This window comes from Molossus molossus, unplaced genomic scaffold, assembly GCF_014108415.1.
Source record: "Molossus molossus isolate mMolMol1 unplaced genomic scaffold, mMolMol1.p scaffold_m16_p_1, whole genome shotgun sequence".
NCBI lineage: Eukaryota > Metazoa > Chordata > Mammalia > Chiroptera > Molossidae > Molossus > Molossus molossus.
The window spans coordinates 29,624,473-29,637,317 of record NW_023425344.1 but is presented as its reverse complement, the minus strand read 5'-3'; the positions used below and the strand labels follow the sequence as shown (position 1 = coordinate 29,637,317).

Below are 12,845 nucleotides of genomic sequence, written 5' to 3'. Positions count from 1 at the left end.
GAATAGTTAGGGGTTCTTTTTTATGTGCCCTGACCAGGGATCAAACCCACAGCCTTGGCATATTGGGACGATGCTCTAACCAAATGAGCAACCTGGCCAAGGCCAGGTCAGAATTGTTTCATGATCTTTTTCTTGATGAGTCAAATTAAATTCAGATCCTTTATCCATTATTTGTGATACTTGCCTTATTTAGCTGTATTATTATTAATTTATTTTGGATACAAGTCTCTTATCAGAAATATGATTTTCTAATATTTACTCCCATTCTGTGGGTTGTCTTTCTCACTTTCTTGATAGTGCCCTTTGAAGACCAAAAGTTTTTAATTTGCATAAAATCCAATTTATCTATTTTTTTCTTCTGTTGCTGTGCTTTTGTTGTTACATCTAAACAACCACTGCTAAATCCGAGGTCACAAAGATATACCCGTGTTTCCTTCTCGGGGCCCTATGGTTCTACCTCTTACCCCTTGGCCTTGAACCCATGTTGAGCTAATGTTTAGATACAGCTTGAGGAAGGAGGCCTACTTCATTCTTTTATAAGTGGCTGTCCAGTTGTCCCAGCACCATTTGTTGTCCCTTCCTCACTGAGTGGTTTTAGCATATATATATGTACACACACACACATATACACACACATATATATATGGTATAACATATATATACATATATATATGTTAAATGGTATTGCAATTCCCTATTCTATTTTCTTCCCTTAGATCCACGTTCTTTTATTATATGTTTATTGATTGCTCCAAATATTATCACACACACCACTGCCTTAATAATTTACTGCTTTTACCATTTCATGGACAAAGCAAGAATGACCGAACACATTCATTCCGTTTCTATGTGCCATTGTTGCAATTTATTTTAATTATATATAGCATACATATTTTTAACCCCACAAGAAAGCAATTTACAATCCCACAAGACATTAGACTATAATTATTTAGATTTATCTATGTACTTACCTTTTGTATTGTTCTGCATTTCTTCCAGCATGTACAACTTTCTGTATGAGATGATGTTCCTTCTATTTAAACAATAATCTTTAGTATGTCCTTTATTGTGTCTGCTGGTGACAAACTCGCAGATTTTGTTTGTCTGAGAATGTCTTTATTTCAGTTTATTTTAAAAGATCTTTCTGTTGAGTATAAATATCTAGCCTGGAGGTTTCTTTCAGCACTATGTAGATATTATTTAATAGTCTCTTGGCTTCAGTTGTTTCTGTTGAAAAGTTACCTTTTAGTTTTATTGTTATTTCATTAAGAATAGTATGTGTCATGTCCCTGCTTGCTTTGAACATTGTTCTTTGTCTTTGAGCAATTATGCTATAATGTGCCTTGTATATTTTCTGTATATTTATTCTTACTGGAATTCATAGGGCTTCTTAAGTCTATGGCTTAATTTATTACATCCATTTTTTAAAAAATTCCTAGCTTGAATTTCAAGTACTGTTTCTTCCCAATTCCTCATCTCTCTTCCTGAATTTCCAATCACAACATACATGAGATCACTGGATCTCTGAGTCTCATGTGTGTTTTATGCTCTGTTCCCTATTATTCACATTTTGTCTTCCCCTGCTTCAGTCTGGGTATTTTCTTCTGGCTTATCATTTCATTTATTCTTTCTTTAGCTCTCTCTAATCTATTTAATCTATCAATTTCTTAATTTCACATATTGCATTTTTCAGTTCTAGGATTTTCTTTTGACTTCTTAAAAATTATTGTTTCCAATTCTCTGCTGAAATTCTACAACTTGGCATTTAGTCTTGTCAGCACATTAATCATAGTTATTTTGAGGTCCACATCTAATATCTCCAGAATTGGACCCTTGTGGGCTTGCTTCTATTATAGTGTCTTTTCCCTTTATTTCAGCTATATCTTTTCTTCTTGTTTGTCTCGGCTTTTTATTTTTAATTTAATGCAAGATATTTAGGAGATAATATGAAATCTAGGGTGATGTTATTTTCTGCCAGAGAGAATTGACTTTTTTTTTTGATGGTATGTGCCCCTAGTGGGAACCAAACCTGGGACTCTTTGGTCTTCAGGCCAACGCTCAACCGCTGAGCCAAACTGCCCAGGGTGAGAATTTACTTTTGCTTCTGGTAGGAAGCTAAATCTGAGCACTAGCAATCCCAGGTTCTTTAATCCAACTGCTAATCGAGATGATTCACCTTTGGGCTTCAATTCATTGGAGAACTGATCCCTATGCAGGTTGTGCTTCTTTTGTGCTCCAAATGAAATGCTGGGTATTTACCAACCTACCTTTCTGGGTCAAGCCCTGAATTCTTTTTCTCTCCCCAGCCCTGTGAATCTGTCAAAAGTTTTTCTTAGTTTTCAGCCTCACTGAGCCTATAATAAAATGTTATTTTTAGTTCTAGCATGATCCAATGGAAAACTTTTTAAAAATAAGAAGCCTGAGGGGACTTATCTTCTAGTCCTAGATATTATCTTTGTTTCTTAAGCACTCCTATGATCATGTTATTTATTAAAGGATGATCATTTCTACCACCACTTTAATTATTGTTTGAACCTAAAATTAAATAGTGGCTAAATGTTAAGCAATATGCCAAAGTGCCAATATCTTCATTAATTTTAACTGTAGTTGTTTAACCAATATTAGGCAATAATAATAGACTGATATAGTATGAATTAGTGAGGGTTTTAAGAGTATAGTTCATACAGAGTTTTTATATTAAAAATATAAAATTCAAACATTTTTAATATTTCTGAATCACTTTAATTTATTTTTTATTTTTATTTATTGATTTCAGAGACAGAGAGGAAGGGAGAGAAAGAAACATCAATTTTGTTGTTTCACCTCTCCATGCATTCATTGGTTGTCTCTTGAATGTGCCCTGACCGGGGACCAACATGCAACCTTGGTGTATCAGGATGATGTTCCAACCAACGGAGGTACCCAGCCAGGGCTCTAAATCTTGTAAAACATTAATAATCAAACAAATAAATATTAGTACTTACTTTTACATCCCATATTTATGAAAAGGTTCTTCAGGTCAGGATGCTTAGCTTGTGATTGTACTCCACACACAAATATTTTTGAGTTATTATTATTTGTTAAGATTGACATATGGGCAACTGTGTACCATGAACCTGTATTGACCATTAAGATATCATCATCCATATTTAATAAAGCCTTTACAGAATGGACAGCAAGACTTCGAGATTTGTCCTGTAAGATACGGTATGATTAAAATTACAAAGAGTTTACTAGAAGCATGACTTTTTTTTTGCCCTAGGTAAAAGAAAGAACTTGGTGGTAATCTTGAAGAGATACCTAAACTATTTTATTTTAAAACATCTTATATGTTAAAATACAAAATTAACAAAGGTAACAGATATAAACTGATTTAAAACAAAGAGCTTTGTTTAGCTTAAATTATGACTGTTATCATTTAACTTTTATGTAGTGATTAGGTAATACCCAAATCCCCAAAATGTGATTAATAGTGATGTCATGTCTTAGCTCCCCTTCTTATCCATTCATGAAAACCCATTCATCTGTTACTGCCATTCTTTCTTTCCTTTTTTTTTTTTTTAATGTATTGCTTGATTTGAGACAGAAAGGAAAGAAAGAGAGAAACATGGATTTGTTGTTCCACTTATTTATGCATTAATTGGTTGATTCCTGTATGTGCCCTGAGATGGGATCAAACCAGCAACCTTGGTGTATCAGGACAATGCTCTAACCTACTGAGCTACCTGGTCAGGGTTACTGCCATTCTTTCTTACCCAGTAGATTGTAATTTAAATTGCTGCTGATTTACAGAGATTAAAAGATGGCTGACAAGCATGTAAGAGGGGGTTAGACAGACTGGGATTCTGCAGCTGATCCAGTGCTCCATAGGGTGTCACTCTGATATAAGGCCAAAAGATTCTGCCCAAGAATAGCGTGCAGTGAAGGGATAAAACTTAACAGACCCAGGTGAATCTAAGGTAAAAATTGGAGTCTAAGGACATAATTAATTAAATTCATTTAGCCCAGCCAGTGTGGCTTAGTTAGTTGAGCATCGTCCCGTGCATCAAGAGGTCACAGGTTTGATTTCCTGGTCAGGGCACATGCCCTGGGTTTCGGGCTCGATCCCTAGTAGAGGGCATGCAGGAGGCAGCTGATCTATGTTTCTCTCTCACAGATGTTTCTATCGCTCTCTCCCTCTCCCTTCCCCTCTCTCTCTCTAAAAAATCAATAAAACATATATTTTTTTTAAATTATTTTAACTTAACATTTTGGACCTTTTATTTTTCATTTCATGGAAACCTCATTCTATCTAACACTCTTTGCCTACATTGGTAGGTGCATTATACATGGCTTACAAATCAAAGCCATAGACTGTATTAAAGAGACAACGGGAAGTATTACACATTGCATTTTTCAAATACAGTATGGCACTAGCACCTTCTGCAGAAATGTAAGGAAGAAAAGGCATCATTGTACCTTCTCTTGAATCTTCCCCTAGGAGAGAAAAATATAACTGCCAGCAATAAAGTCTCCCCATCTATGGAGTCTGGGGAGAAGAATATGTTCTTTAGAACTTCACACGGGACAAAAATGCCAAAGTATGATAGGAACACTGATTATAGAGGTATTAATTTTATTCTAGGTGAAAATTAGACCTTATAAACCTCTCTGATAATCTATAAAATATATAATCAGTCTGTTAGGTTTTATTTTTAAGTGGAGGAATTCTTTGGGTAAGTAGGATCATTGAGAATCACAATGAATATAAATGTTAATTTACCTGAAATATCAGTTTATACTCTTTGAAGAGATCTATATTTAGAAGATCACTTTTAAGATGAGATGGAAAAATTAAGACATCATAGCAATGCTGGTCCACAGCAAAGGCTTTACCACTGATGTGCAATGCAGATTTGACTTTACTGTAGCCTTTTTTCTTCAAACTATGATAAACTTCTTCAGGGCTGTAAATACACATTTAGGTTGTAACTACAAATATAACACATTAAAAATGTATTGAACACTAGCATCTTTTCCTACAATAAAAAATACCACTCCATATATTACATCTAATGGAACTTATAATTTTAGGCAACAATAAGTTAAAACACAGAGAAAGAAAAGTTAACATATTTATGTGATTATCTTTGGTAATTTAGTGATAAGATTCTGAACTAAACTGTGATTCTCTATTTCTTCAGATGTGCCCCTCCCTATTTAAAAGGTACTACTTCTCATCACATTATTTTGAAAGGTTAGCCACTTAATTCATAGCCACTATGAATTAAGAATTTGATTAAAACTCTTACCTGATTTTACAAGTATTTATCCAAGCATACAGTGGCAAAGTGGAGGCCCTTAGTTCCTGGTTCCTAACTGTTTCTGGAAGAATGTGGTAAATTGAAAGGGCATCATGTTTGATTCGACATCTTGCCAATGACGCAGCCAATTTTGTCTTAAAACTAGAGATAGATAATCCATTCTTGGTGATTATTGCATTGAAGATAAGACTATCAATTTTCCACTAGAAACATTAACAAATTATATTTCAAATTTTAACATTACCCAAGGATATTTCAAATTCTATTTCAAATTTTTGTAGTTTAAAATAAAAATTTTCCATATTTGAAAACAGAAATCCAATAACCCTGCTTCCTCTTTTAGTCTTTGCTGCTCCTGGTAATTGTGCATCCGCTCAGACACCTGTATCAATTGCCAGCTGAGACACAAATCTGACGTGGTGAAAGAGGTGTAGGATTTGAGTCAGACAAATCTAAAGTTAAATTCAGGTCTGTCACTTACTAGCTGTGTGACCTCAAGATGGCAACAGTGTAGTCTTTTTTTTTTTTTTTAAGAGAGAGAGAAAATAGAGGGAGAGAAAAAAGAAATAGATTTTGTTGTTCTACTTATTTATTTATGCATTCATTAGTTGTTTCTTTTATGTGCCTTGACCTGGGATTGAATACACAACCTTGGCATATGGGGCTGATGCTCTAACCAACTAAACTACCCAGCCAGGGCTGCAGTGCAGTCTTGATAAGATTAAAGGCTTGAATAAATGTGTATCAGGTCCTTCCCAGTTCTGATTATCCCATGCCTCAAAGTTCCAAGCAACAGAAAAGAAAAACAAGAATTGGTTAGCATGACTATGAAGGCCCAATCATTTTTCTTGATCTCATGGCCCCAATTTTTAATGAATGAGAATACAGGACTTACTTTTGACCCATATTCTTATCATTTTCACAGTAGGAATCTAACTGAATAAAAAACCTCAAGGATAACCTTGAATGAGGAATGGAGAAAAGAATCCACAAAAGAGTCAAGTACAACCAGGGTGATGAGTGTGGCTGCCGGAAACTTAATAAAATTAAGCTTATTATCTACTCAATAGAGTGAGAACTTTCCACATGAGAATGTGTTCATGTGTGCATATGTGTACATGAGGGAGTTGGGGAGGAAGAGAGAGAGAATGAAGACAAGGCACTTGGAGTGGAGAGGGAAGGCTTACCAAACACTCAGTCTCCTAGGGCTACAATAAAATTACATTGTGTAGTACTATGTCCTAATGTCACAGAACTATAGCAAAGGATACTAAAAACAATTACATTATACATTAATGCACATAAAAGAATACATTAATACAAAGGGGTTCCATATTATACACTGTGAAATGTTTCTGAGTACAGACTTATTTTATTAAACAGTCTTTCCAAATACTTCATAGTTCAAATTTACCATAATAAATGTATTGAATTATTTAATCATGATATGTAAAAGTAGAGATATGAAGCCTAGAAAAATATATATGTTGTGTCTATGAGGTAAGTACAGGGAGAAATAATTTTCCAAATTTCCAGTTAACAAACATTTTGGGCTGTGAATTTTAATATAATTTAATCACACAAAATGTAATTTAAAGTATATATACAGTTAAAGATTTTATATAAATATATAATATCAGATTGAAGACAAAGACCAAATCTAAATGCTATTAGGATAATCAAACATATTATCTGTAAATGAAATACTCTGTGGCTACTGAAAAAAACTTCTTCCATAACTGTAAGGCAGAGTGTAATGATGATAATGGAAACAAAGCCCTGGCCAGTTTGGCTCAGCGGCTGGAGTGTCAGCCTGCGGACCAGGGAGTCCCGGGTTAGATTCCAGCCAAGGGCACGTGCCTCGGTTGTGGTTCATCCCCGGCTCTGGTTGGGGTCACGCGGGTGGCAGCCAATCGATGTGTCTCCCTTACATGGATGTTTCTCTCTTTCTCTCCCCCCCCCCCCACTATGTCTGAAGATAAATGTAAAAATATCCTTGGATGAGGATTAAAAAAAAGAAGAAGAAAATGGAAGCAAAAATAGCCTTTCCCAACATTCTTGATCCAGTAGTCCATCTCCTGCTACTATTTGAATGTCATCACGGAAAACTACTCAGTCATCTCTTTGTACCAGCATCCCCATTGTACATACAGCCAGAGCTTTCTTTCTATATGTTAAATTGTAGGTATGTAATTCTAAGCTTACTTCTCCATCCCACAATTTCTCATGGCTACAGCTGCTGTGAGGTATGACTATGTCCTATCTTTAATTCAGAGTACTGCAGCCAAGCCTCACTATCCTAAGAGTAAGTAGTGGCAGCATATAAACGTTTAAAGATTGGGCTCTGGAGTCAGCCTTCCTGAAATTTGAATTCTGTCTACTCCCCTTTCTAGGTCTATGACATTAGATAGGTTCCTTTAACCTCTCTCTGCCTCCATTTTCCCATGTGTAAAAATACAGGTTGGTAACAGTATCCACCTCATAAGGTCACTATGTAGAGAGTTTCTTATAACAGTAATTGATACATATTAAGTGCTCAATAAATGTAAGCCATTAATATTATTCTATCACCCTGGCTGGTTTGGCTCAGCAGTTAGAGTGTCGGTCTGCGGTCTGGAGAGACCAGGGCTCGGTTCCCGCTAAGGGCATGTACCTCGGTTGCAGTTTGTCCCCAGCCCTGGTAGGGGTGTGCGTGAGGCAGCCACTCGATGTATCCCTTTCACGTCGATGTTTCTCTCTCTCTCTCTCTCTCCCTCCCACTTTATCTGAACAAAATATGGAAAAATGTCCTCGAGTGAGGATGAAAAAAAAATATATATATATATATGTGTGTGTGTGTGTGTGTGTGTGTGTGTATATATATATATATATATATATATATATATATATATAATTCTATCATCTGAGTCTCTGGTCTCTGCCTTCAATAATGTAAATGAAACTGCTTGAATTTCCAATAATAATATAAAATCAGATATCATACTGACAACTGTTTCAAATTATTCATTAGGTAAAAATCTTCCTTCCAAGATTATTGTTGTTGATAAATTGTACTTTCTATTAAAGTTCAACAGCATAATAACAAAAGCCCTAACAATAGTAGCACTTAGCATTTATTGACCATATTGACCATTTACTATATGTCTGGCTGTAATTTTACATGCATTAGTTTAATTAGTTCTCCCCCCCACCTTTTTTTTTTTTTAATTATCTCCATAGTAGGTTTCTGCTAATATTTAGAATAAAAAGAGAAACAAAATTAAAGCATGTTTGTTCTCAACTAAAAAAATATATATTTTTTTCAATTTGTCAAAGCAGTGGGTTCTTGTCTACTGTTGAAATTTTTATTTGATACGTTAGATTTTTTTATTATTTTTTCTTTATTGATTTTAGAGAGAGGAAGAGAGAGGGAGAGAGAGAAACATCGATGAGAGAGAACATTGATTGGCCGCCTCCTGCATGCCTCCCACTGGGGATTTGGCCCACAACCTGGGCATGTGCCCTGACCAGGAATCAAAGCTGCAACCTCTTGGTGCATGAGTGGACGCTCAGCCACTGAGCCACACAGGCTGGGCCATTAGATTTTTTTTTAAAAGCTATAAACAAAGCTAAGCAAATAAATAATTATTTCGAATAAAGTTTAATTTATGTGCAAAAATTATTAGGAATTTTTAATAATTTTCCAAATAAAAGTTGAATCTTAGAGTTCAAGCTTTCAAAAACAATTTGATTTTAAACAGAATATTTAACCTCTTCAGTAGTTTATTTTTTAAAATTTTTATTGATTTGTAGAGAGAGAAAAACATCGATGTGAGAGCTAAACATCAATCACTGCTTCCTGCACAACCCCTACCAGGGATCAAGCCTGAAACCCAGGCATGAGCCTTGACTGGGAATCAAACCAGCGACCCTTCGGTGCATAGGACCACACCCAACCATCTGAGCCACATGAGCCACACCAGCCAGGCCTTTAATTGATACTGTTGTTAAAGAAACAGGAAATTTCTGAACTTTTATATTTTTTTCTATAAAGTGTTTTTTCTAACACTTTTACATTATACTGTACAGAATTTTGCCAATGAAAACACTAATAATGATTTCATAGAAAACATCCTTTTTACTTTTACAATTACCTGTTAAGAAGGTTCTCTACTTCTTCAACTTCCGCTATGGACTCTTCATTATCAGAAAGGAGACGAGCTTGAAATTTTCTATCTTGGAAATCATATAGCATCACAATAATTAGACTGCTCAAATGATCTGGCTACCAAGGGGAAACACACATAAGGAAAGGTATATAAACAATAAATAATAGCAATGTTTTCCATTCCATTATTTTTCATAAGAGAGAAGGTATATGGCTATATTTACAGAGCCTGGTTGGATTGGCAGATAAAGACTTCAAAATAGAAAAAAAAAGAATCTAGTAAAAAATAAATCTTTCAAAGAAGACATTTTGGTATGTTCAGCACAATGAAAGGACTAAGGTCAGTATTAGAAGCATTAGAAGTAGAAAAGAGTTAAGAATATTCTTTGGCCCTGGCCAGTTTGGCTCAGCGGTTAGAGCGTCGGCCTGCGGTCCAGAGAGGCCTGGGTTCCCGCTAAGGGCACGTACCTCGGTTGCAGTTTGTCCCCGGCCCTGGTTGGTCGTGCGGGTGGCAGCCACTCGATGTGTCTCTTTCAGGTCGAGGTTTTTCTCTCTCTCTCTCTTCCTCCCACTCAATCTGAACAAAAAATGGAAAAATGTCCTCGAATGAGGATTAAAAAAAAAAAAAGAATATTTTTTGAAGAGGTTTCAGCATTTAGCAAGCTAGTTATGACTTAAACCTGAAGGCTTTTCAGTACTATCTAAATAACAATCATGAGAGCTAATTATATAAAAGTTGTCTACTTACTATTGTAGTACTTGGAAAGATACAGCTATCTATTAATAGAGTTTCCAAAATATCTTGATCTACAAGACAAGGAAAATGTCTGTTACTGAATACACCAAAGCTGAAAATGAAAACTTTGGAATTAAAATACACTTTAGACTTCCGGTCAAGATGGCGGGTAGGTAAACGCGGTATCGCGTCCTCCCACAACCACGTCAAAGTTACAACTACACTACAGAACAACCATCATTCGAAACCTCCTGAAATCAAGCTGAATGGAAGTCCTACAACTACGGAATTAAAGCAGCAGCCACATCCAGACTGGTAGGAGGGGCGGAGGGGACGTGCTGGTCCCACACCCACGTGTGGCGGATAAAAATCAGGAGGACACCTTGGCTGGGAAGGTCCTCCCTGAGGACTGAGGGGTCCCCGTCCCACACCAGGAGCCCTGCTCAGGGTTCCAGTGCCAGGAAGAGAATCCCTATAACTTCTGGCTGGAAAAACCAGCGGGAACTGAGGCTCAGGGAGGCTGAGGCATCTGGAGTCCCAGGCAGCTCCTTAAAGGGCCCGCGCACGGACTTATCGGACTCTCTCCCTCTAAGCTTGGAGGGGAGGCAGCTCGAGGGGCACCAGAGACATACAGGGAAGAACTGAGCTGTTTGGCACTGGAGCGAGGGCTGGAGAGGGGGCTTTCTCCGGGAAAAACGTGCTGTCAGAGGCCTTTGTTCCTTTGGTGAGCCCTTCCCTGGGGCAGCAGATGGTCACCATATCTGGGACTCCAGCAACCTGGCTCACACTGGTAGCCCCGCCCTGGTGATTCCCTGAGGCCCCGCCCCGCCCCACACAACCTTCAGGTCCACCCAAGCTGTTGCCACTTGCTTAACCATAGGATTGGCCTGTCTTGGATCCTGCTTCAGGTTTTTCCTAAATTCTTTCAAATAAGCAGCATCTGGTCTCAGCTAGCCCCATACCGCTCATTAAGTAATACACGGAAACCAACATGGGGAGGCAGCCAAAATGAGAAGACAAAGAAACAGGTCCCAAATGAAAGAACAGAACAAAACCCCAAGAAAAGAGCTAAGCGAAATGGAGATAAGCAACCTAACAGATGCTGAGTTCAAAATACTGCTTATAAGGATGCTCAATGAACTCAGTGAGAACCTCAGTGAACTTAATGAGGGCCTCAAGAGCATAAAAAAGGACCAGTCAGAAATGATGGATGCACAGTCAGAAATGAAGGAGGCATTAACTGAAATAAAGAATAATTTACACAGATTCAATAGTAGAGTACGTAAATCCAAGAAGCAAACCATCGATTTGGAATATAAGGAAGCAAAAAACGCCCAATCAGAACAGCAAAAAGAAAAAAGAATTTAAAAAAATGAGGATAGTGTAAGGAGCCTCTGGGACAACTTCAAGCGTGCCAACATTCGCATCTTGGGGGTGCCAGAAGGAGAAGAGCGAGAACACGAAATCGAAAACCTATTTGAAACAATAATGGCAGAAAACTTTCCTTACTTGGTGAAGGAAACAGACATACAAGTCCAGGAAGCACAGAGAGTCCCAAACAAGGTGAACCCCAAGAGGCCCACACCAAGACACATCATCATCAAAATGCAAAAGGTTCAAGACAGAGAGAATCTTAAAAGCAGCAAGAGAAAGGCAGCTAGTCACCTACAAGGGAGTTCCCATTAGGCTATCAGCTGATTTCTCAAAAGAAACTTTGCAGACCAGAAGGGAGTGGCAAGAAATATTCAAAATTATGAAAAGCAAGAACCTACAACCAAGATTACTCTATCCTGCAAAGCTGTCATTTAGAATCGATGGCCATATAAAGACTTTCCCAGACAAGAAAAAGTTAAAGGAGTTCATCACCACCAAACCGTTATATGAAATGATGAAGGGTCTTTTTGAAGAAAAAGATAAAATATATGAACAAACAAAACGGCAATGAATACATATCTATCAACAATGGAATCTATAAACAAAATGAACAGGCAGAACAGAAACATTCTCATAGATAAAGAGAACATTTTGTTGGTTGCCAGATGGGAGGGGGTTGGGGGAATGGGTGAAAAAGATGAAGGGATTAAGAAGTACAAATTCATTGCTAGACTGACAAACCTCAAAGGGAAAGGAGTTGGGGGGTGGGAAGAAATAAACCAAAGAACTTATATGCATAACCAATGGACACAGACAATAGTGTGGGAAAAGGCGGGAGGGGGGCAGGAGTGGGGAGAAGGGGGTCAATGGGGGAAAAATGAGGAACATCTGTAATACATCCACATTCAACAATAAAGATTTAAAAAAATAAAATACACTTTAGACAATGTCATTAAATACATTTACTTTTGTATCTAAAATATACGTTGATTCTTTTTTTATTTTTTTCCTTACCCGAGGACATTTTTGCATTTATCTTGAAATAGAGCAGGAGGGAGAAAGGGAGGAAGAGAGAGAGAGAGAAACATCGACGTGAGAGAGACATCAAGTGGTTGCCACCCACACGACCCCAACTGGGGCTGGGGACAAACTGCAATCGAGGTACCTGCCCTTAGCGGGAACCAAACCCGGGCCTCTCTGGTTTGCGGGCCAATGCTCTAACTGCTGAGCAAAACCAGCCAGGGCTGTATCTTGATTCTTAATAAAGATTTAAATTACAATGACA

At 37.3% G+C, this 12,845-nt stretch overlaps 1 protein-coding gene across 1 annotated transcript in view; it reads right to left on the bottom strand.

Moving 5' to 3' along the window:
* The window catches only part of NSUN7 (NOP2/Sun RNA methyltransferase family member 7), a 45,146-nt gene that overhangs the window by 20,136 nt on the left and 12,165 nt on the right, over nucleotides 1–12,845 (bottom strand). The window contains exons 3-7 of the mRNA XM_036278197.1: nucleotides 10,199–10,257; nucleotides 9,437–9,567; nucleotides 5,292–5,444; nucleotides 4,763–4,946; nucleotides 2,985–3,195 (exon numbers count right to left, since the gene is read on the bottom strand). Of these exons, the coding sequence (XP_036134090.1) occupies nucleotides 2,985–3,195; nucleotides 4,763–4,946; nucleotides 5,292–5,444; nucleotides 9,437–9,567; nucleotides 10,199–10,257 (738 nt within the window). The remainder of the gene's footprint in view (nucleotides 1–2,984; nucleotides 3,196–4,762; nucleotides 4,947–5,291; nucleotides 5,445–9,436; nucleotides 9,568–10,198; nucleotides 10,258–12,845) is intronic.